Source organism: Pelodiscus sinensis, chromosome 7 (assembly GCF_049634645.1).
Source record: "Pelodiscus sinensis isolate JC-2024 chromosome 7, ASM4963464v1, whole genome shotgun sequence".
Taxonomy (NCBI): domain Eukaryota; kingdom Metazoa; phylum Chordata; order Testudines; family Trionychidae; genus Pelodiscus; species Pelodiscus sinensis.
In genome coordinates, this window is record NC_134717.1 from 63597047 (window position 1) to 63604191 (window position 7145).

Genomic DNA, 7145 nt, shown 5'->3' on the forward strand with positions numbered 1-7145 from the left:
GGAGCGTAAAACGTCCCCTAACGTGTGGAGAGGCGGACCCCTGTCAGCGCCTCCGCTCTTAAGGTGTAATGGAAGTCTTTGCAAGACCCTTAGCCTGCCAACCCTTCACAGGCCGGTCCCAGGTGTCTCTGGACAGAGCTCCCCAGAAGACACTGCCCCACTGAAGCTCCGTCCCCGTTTATGGCATTTCCACCCTGTGCGTTTAGTGGTAGGATTGCGCACATTTCAGTCAGCGCGTACGTCGGGCCCGGGAACGCCGCCGCATGCACTCACTGGCCTGCCCCCCTGCAGCCGGCGCGGGGGACCGGAACACCGGCCCGGAGCCGCGAGGCAGCCTGCCAAGGTCACATGCGTCTTACGGCGCAGCTGTGGGCGTGGGAGGCTGTTGGTCAGCAGGGGGCGGGGCTCACAGCTGGGGAAGCCTGGTTTAATGGTAGGGCACCAGCCTGGGCATAAGGAGAGGATGGGCCATGTGACCACAGGAGCGGGGATCACTGCTGGGCACCTCTCCCCCTCTCTGTCCGTTTATCACAGAAAGCCCAAACGCTCCTAGGTCTTGTAATCAATGAGAACCAGGCACCAAAAGGCTTCTGCGAGAACTATTATTTATATTAGTCATGGAGATCAGGGCCTCGCTGTGCCAAGCGCTGTACAAATGCATCTTGAAAACAGACCCTGAATCTGAGGAGTTGACCACCTCCAGGGCCAAGCCAGCCCACGGTGTTATTTACACACGGGGACATGAGGCGCAGAGAGATTAAACTATTTTCCCAACTCACCCAGGGAGTCTTTAGCAGAACTGGGAATTTAAATCAGACATCCTGAATCCCAGTCTGATGCCTTAGCCTCTTTCTGAGGCAGCAAAACCTAGTGGCTACAGTACTGCACTAGGATTCGAGACCTGAATTCTATACCAGCTCTGCTACTGCTTCACTGGGTGACCTTGGGCAAGTCACTTCCCTGTTTTGTACCTCAGTTTCCCTATCTGTAAAATAGGGATAAGGATACACCGCCTTTGTTCCATGGTTTGAAAGCTCGGGAGGAAAACACTCTGAATTATTAAAATAAAGAACAAAAAGACATCTGTCAAATTCTTCGTCGTATAAATAATTTATTTCCGTTCACAGCATCATGTTTGCATCACTTTTTTTTTTTTTAAAAAAAGAGGGAAGATGGAAGGAACAGAGGATGGATGACAAGATAAAATGAAAAATTATACTAGGTAACATGATACTTTTCTCGAGTTCCAGGTACATTGTGAAGACAAAGTCTGAAATGGGACTGGCATTGCATGACATCTGCTGAGAAACATCTTTGAGAAAACCCACAGCCTGGAGAAAATCCAACCTGGCTTTAGAACAGCAGACTGTGTAATCATCATCAGACTTTCTGTGATCACCTTTGTTTCAAAGGACTCCTTATCTGGTCAGTTGCAGCTGATAACACAGCTCAACTCCCTCGTGATAGAGCGGGACAGTCATTACAGCCCTGAAACACTACAGAAATACCAATGACCTTGTTAACTACTAATTGGAGAAGTATTTTAACTTACTAAAAACAAAAAGTACAACTAGTGGCAAAGATCCTGAATCAGCCATTTGGCCCCTAGCCAGTACTGTACCTAAGCGAATGCCTACAGTTAAGCACATGCTTCAGTGCTTTTGCTGGATAGGGATCAAATCAGGCAGTGTTTAAGTCATTTGCTTAATTAGGGCCAGTTTAACTAACAATCTAGTAGGGGCCCAATCCTGTCTTACTTCCACAAGCAGTCCCATTTCAGCCAAAGGAACCATTTGCCAGAGGATGGCTGGCTGCAGGAACAAGAATCAAAAGGCCTTGAGTCACCCCGCAATTCATGGGTTCATTATTTCTAAAGGCATGACAGATTTTGAGCCGCCCGTTTTTATTTAGCCCCAAACACTTTTAACATTCAAAAGGAAGGTTGGAACATTTGGCTTCTGCAGTGTCACAAAATAAATATATTCTCTCTCAATCGTGTGGCGCTCCCCAATGTCAAAGTGCTTCAGAAAGTGTTTCATGTGAAGGAAAAGAAAAAAAAAATCCCATGAAACGACACAGACCCTCCAGAAATGATGGGACCAGCCCACTTGTTCGAGGAGTCGAGCAGTCGCTACTCCTGGAAACGGGAATCTTGCAGGCATACAAATACCAGTTGGTTTCAATATTGGATTACTACAAAATGCTAGGGGTAGGAGGGGGAAGTACTGAATTCATTGCTGAAAGGGAGACTCAGCTGCCTGAAATCCACCCAGGTTTTCTCCTTTGTTTGGGACATGCACTCAAGCAGAAAGCCAATTACTTCAGGCACCAGAAATTCTCACGTGACCGTGTTAACACCAGTGAATCACAGGTGCAGGCCACCAGAATGCCAAAAACTGACCGCTGCGGATTTCCAAACTTCTGTCTTGAGACCCACTGAGAGGTGGGTTTCCAAGAGAGAGCACCAACCAGCAGCCAGTTTGACGCCGGTGGGGAAGGGCCAGCCAGATTCTTGCTAAAACCGTGGGTTTGATCCTGACCTAGTGAAGTGTTCTCCATTAGCCCTTTGGCAGAGATCTGCACACCTGCCAGTCAGGGCGGTGCCCTTTTACCTTAGCTGCCTGCTGTCTGAATCCTGTCCCTCAAGGGCTTGGCTCAAGTCTCTGCGGAAGCCCGTTTCTTTGCGGTTCGGTGCAGCGGAGGCGAGCCCTTGGGCCTTACCCAGCAGTGTCACACACCACTCTTTTGTGCAGGGGGTGCATACGGGGATGGAGTCAACCGGCTTGAACCAAATCATCTAATCCAAGCCTGTCTCCACCTGTAGACTGCAGATTGCAGCGAGAGCTATTGCTTACCACGGCGCCAGGCGCAGCCTGGGCAAACGAGCCGGCCTCTGGAAACGACACCACGGAGACCCCCCGGTGGCAGAAATCCCCCTGGGCCAGAGGACTTAGCACCAGCCAGCAGCGGTCGCAAGGCAGCTAGCCTTACCCCCTCCGCAGCAAGCCATGTCTGCCGAGACAGGCTTTGTTTGACAGAGGGCGGGCGTTCCCTTGCAGCGCTCAGCCACCCAGCAAGAGGGGGGTCTCACTCACGGGGGGGCTTCCGAGCGATTGTTTCAGTGGCAACGACTCCCTGAATCCAAAGGGGGGGGGTGCAAGCCTGAAAAGCAGGTCTCCCACCTGCAAGATGGGGGGGCTCCTCCCGCAGGCCCCTCCCCCCCAACCACACACACACACTTGAAAAAGGAAGATCCACAGGCAGGAGGAAATTGGAGCTCCGTGGCATAGGGCCCAGCCCGCCGCATCCAGCCCCAGGGCAGCGCCTCGGGCGTTCAGGGGTCCGGCCAGTCCTTCCCCGGCCATGGGGCTGGCAGAAGCCACCACCTAGTCCTGCCAGCAGGCTGGGAGCAGCGCCTGCCCGCCGGTTCCTCTGGCGCCCCAGTCCGGCCCGCGGGCGCCCCAGTCCGGCCCGCGGGCGCCCCCGCCTGGCCCCCGGGCGCCCCCGTCCGGCCCGCGGGCGCCCCCGTCCGGCCCGCGGGCGCACCCGCCTGGCCCCCGGGCGCCCCCGTCCGGCCCGCGGGCGTTACCGCTTCTTGCGCTGCTTGAGGGCCTTCCTGCGCTTGAGGATCATCTCGTAGAGCTTGTCCATGCCCTCCGTGAGCCCCTCGCCGATGATGGCGCAGGCGGGCTGGACGTGGTAGGCGGTGGAGGGGGCCAGCTCCTGAAGGGCCAGCTGCTTCTCCAGCTCGGCCACGGGCAGGGAGCGCGGCAGGTCCTGCTTGTTGGCGATGACCAGCAGCGGGGTGCCCTGGTTCTCGGCGAACTTGGTCACCTTGTGCAGCTCGGTCTTGGCCTCCTCCAGCCGGTCCACGTCCACCGAGTCCACCACGTAGATGATGCCGTCGGTGCAGCGGCTGTAGGACTTCCAGAGCGGGCGCAGCTTCTCCTGGCCGCCCACGTCCCAGAAGTGGCAGCTGATGCCCTTGGCGGCGCCGTGGCCCAGGCGGATGCGCTCGGTGTTGAAGCCGATGGTGGGCACGGTGTTGACGAACTCGTTGAACTTGAGGCGGTAGAGCACCGTGGTCTTGCCGGCCGAGTCCAAGCCCAGCATGACGATGTGCAGCGACTGGAAGGCGGCGATGTTGGAGGAGATGTTCCCCATGGCCCCGCCGGGCGCGGCTCGCCGGGCGAGCTCGGGGAGGGACGCTGGGGCGCTCACGGCGCGCCCATCCCCGTGGCGTCGGGGCGGCCGCCCCCCGGGCTCAGCGCCGGCCGGGCGGCCCGCGGGGCCAGGCAGCGCTCGGCAGCCGCCCGCGGGCCGCGCAGGGCGCAGCGCCCCCCGGCTCCAGCCGCCTGCTCCGCCGCCAGGCTCCGCTCGCTCCGGCGCCCCCTCGGCTCTGAGGCGCCGGCTGGGGGGAGCCAGGCAGCCGCAGTCCGGGCCGCCAGACCCCGCCCCGCCGGCACACCCGGCCTGGGCGGGGAGGGCGGCGCTTTAAAAGGGCAATGACACAGGCGGTGCTGCGCGTGGTGCCCCCCCACATTCGGGGGAGGAGGCTGAGCTTCCCCCCCACCCCCCCGACCCTGCGCGTCAGCCCCCAAGGGGCCCTTCCCAGGAAGGCTGCTGAGCCCTGTAGCACAGGCCACAAACTCTCCCGGGCCCTGCCAGGAGCAAACCTGTCCCAGGGCCAAGCTCCTAGGGGAGCAGAGCGCCCCAATCCAGCTCCAGCTGCCAGCCCTGCCGCTGCCTCCTTCCTTGCATCTGTGGCAGTGGAAGGCGGCTCTCCTGGGCACGGCGTTATTTCGAAAGAGCAAGGCGAGCGGCCGCACCGTCGTTTCGAAATGCCGGGCCGGAATAATGAACCCTCGTTTCACAAGGAGTAACGCCGCTTTGGACGCCACTGTGGCTTTTTCGAAATAGCTCCTCCCTTTCAAAGTCACTTCTCCCCAGGGCTACCAGGGGCGCTACGTCGCATCCACGTTAGTGGAGCCAGCCTCAGAGTCATTTCGTGGCTTCCCTGTCGCGTGGCCGTGCTATTTCGAAATCGTTATTTCGGGAGTTATTCATGCGAAATAAGCGGGGAGTGTAGACATACCCGGCGTGGCCTGCTGCTTTGTGGTAACAGTCGGAGCTGGCAGACTCTTTGCAGAAGGCACAGAAGTCCGACGCGAAAAGGACACCGGTCTTCCCAAAATCTATTTTCAGCCCCTTTGCTCTTTACAAAAAAACCGGCGCCCTGTGCAGCCCGAGATGCTTTCTTTCCGCTGGGTCCTGCGGGGCGTGTGGCTGCAAGCGGAGCCCGCCCTGAAGAATGTCCTACTTCCGAATTGGTTAGGGGTGGCTTTTCTTCCCCTGGGTGACACACGCTCCCCTCACCATTCACCGGTAGCCAGACTGGTCCGGCGGAATCGGGGCAGCTGTGGAAGTCCTGAATTCGAATCCCACCTCTGTAACTGATGTGGGGCGCTGGCTGTGTTGCCGCACTGCCCTGCCTCAGTTTCCCTGGCTGGCAAGGGGCACAACACTAATTAGTTCATATCTGTGCAGGGCTCTGTAAAGCCCAGTGAAATGCTGCATGGAGGTGGGGCCTGGGCCAGCCCTCACAGGGGTTGGGTGGGAGTGCCACCCGGCCCCTCCATGCCTCCTAGTTCTGCTCTGGTCCCACCTCCAGCCGCATCCCTGGGTCCTCCGGCTCTGTGCCAGTTCTCCAGCCCCAGCCTTGGTGTGGCTCCTTTCCAAGCCCCGCAGCAGCCCCCAACCTAGGCAGCTGGGTGTGGCTCTGAGAGCCACCTCTACCTGCGGGCCTGGCTGCCGGCCCCCACCACACACTGGCTGCATCCAGTCCAACCTCAGGGAGGGCTGTGGTCCCAGACGGGGCAAGGGAGGGGGTGTGACGTTCAAACGTTTGGGGACCTCTGGGCTAGTCACATGCTTCAAGAACCCTGCTGAATCAGTGCCCATAACTGGCTCCAGGACTAGTCTGACCGATAGATCCGGCAAGCCGTGGCGGCGAATCTGACTCCCATGCCAGCCCTCGGTCAGGAGTGCAGTGTTCCCTGGAAGCTGAGCACTTGGGAAGCCACTCAGAAGGGATTCAGGGGCCGCCCAGCTGATTAGCTGCCGTAGCTGGCAGCAGGTGTTTCTGTTGGTGCACATCTGCACTTGCCTTGGTGCATACAACAACATTGATTCTGCACATGGATGGAAACATTAGCAGGAACACTGGGGGAGAGCCAAAGGGGACATTACCATTTGTCTCTCTGTCTGTGTGGTGGGGAGCCCAAGCAATGTGGAGCAGGCTAGGAGCTCTGAGTGCCTTAAGAATCATGCTTCCCTGTTCTCCTCCCCCATCCCTCTCTGGCCAGAGTCCAGCAGCTCCTCCTACATGGCAAGGAGTCGGTGGGGCCCCTTGCCCTGCTCTGCCTTCAGAACCCCTAGGCAGCTCGTGCAATGGAGGCCAGTTAGGTTCCCTGGCTCCCCTGCCAGGGGGTCCGCCAGGGTTAACTCGGTGAAGCGCAGGTGGGGAAAGGCTGGGACAGCACCGTAAATAAAGCCGGGGGGAGGGGGAAAACAGCTCCCTAGAAGCCTTTCAGGAACCAGGAGGGAGTCCAAGGAGTGAATCCGCCCTGGGACCCTGCCCTGGCGTAAGGAGCCTGGTGAGAGGCTATTCGGGGCGGGAGTAGCCCAGGGAGCAGAATTTGCTCCAGTGGGAAGCCCAGAACCAGGCCAGGAAAGAGAGAGAGGTTGGGGGGAAGGCGCCCAGCCCAGGGACACCGAATGGAGACTCAGCAGGCCTGGACTGAAGCTATAGGGTCCCAGTGGGGCAGGTGGGTCCCATGCCAGGCACCCGTCTGGTGGCGCCACGGAGCCCAGGCTGGGCCTGAGCACTCGCTGGAGAAGCGATATAGTCCCGCCTCAACCCTGCACGGGCCGGCGGACTGACCCGGGGCCGGGCCAGAGGGCCAAGTCCCAGGAGAAGAGGTTCTTGCGGCATGCAGAAGGGGCACCCCCAGCAGTCCTGCAAGGGCTGCTTCCCCAGAGCCAGGGACCCTCCTGGCGAGTGGAAACCCGCTTCCAATGTGCCATCTAGCGCGGCTCTTTTCAGGAGAGAGGCCAAGCTAACGGCAGAGGGAGAGTCTGCAGCG

General features: G+C 58.9%; 1 protein-coding gene across 1 annotated transcript; it reads right to left on the bottom strand.

Annotated features, from left to right (window-relative positions):
* Positions 1-1161: 1161 nt before the first annotated feature.
* Positions 1162-4437, bottom strand: ARL4C (ARF like GTPase 4C). Its single transcript, XM_075934062.1, has 2 exons — positions 3551-4437; positions 1162-3487 (listed from the first exon to the last, which is right to left on the bottom strand). The coding sequence occupies exon 1, from the start codon at positions 4162-4164 to the stop codon at positions 3586-3588; it is 579 nt and encodes a 192-aa protein (XP_075790177.1). The 5' UTR covers positions 4165-4437; the 3' UTR covers positions 1162-3487; positions 3551-3585.
* Positions 4438-7145: the final 2708 nt, after the last annotated feature.

Excerpts from the sequence above, each read along its gene's own strand:
- ARL4C (XM_075934062.1), bottom strand. The coding sequence starts at position 4,164 with ATGGGGAACATCTCCTCCAACATCGCCGCCTTCCAGTCGCTGCACATC.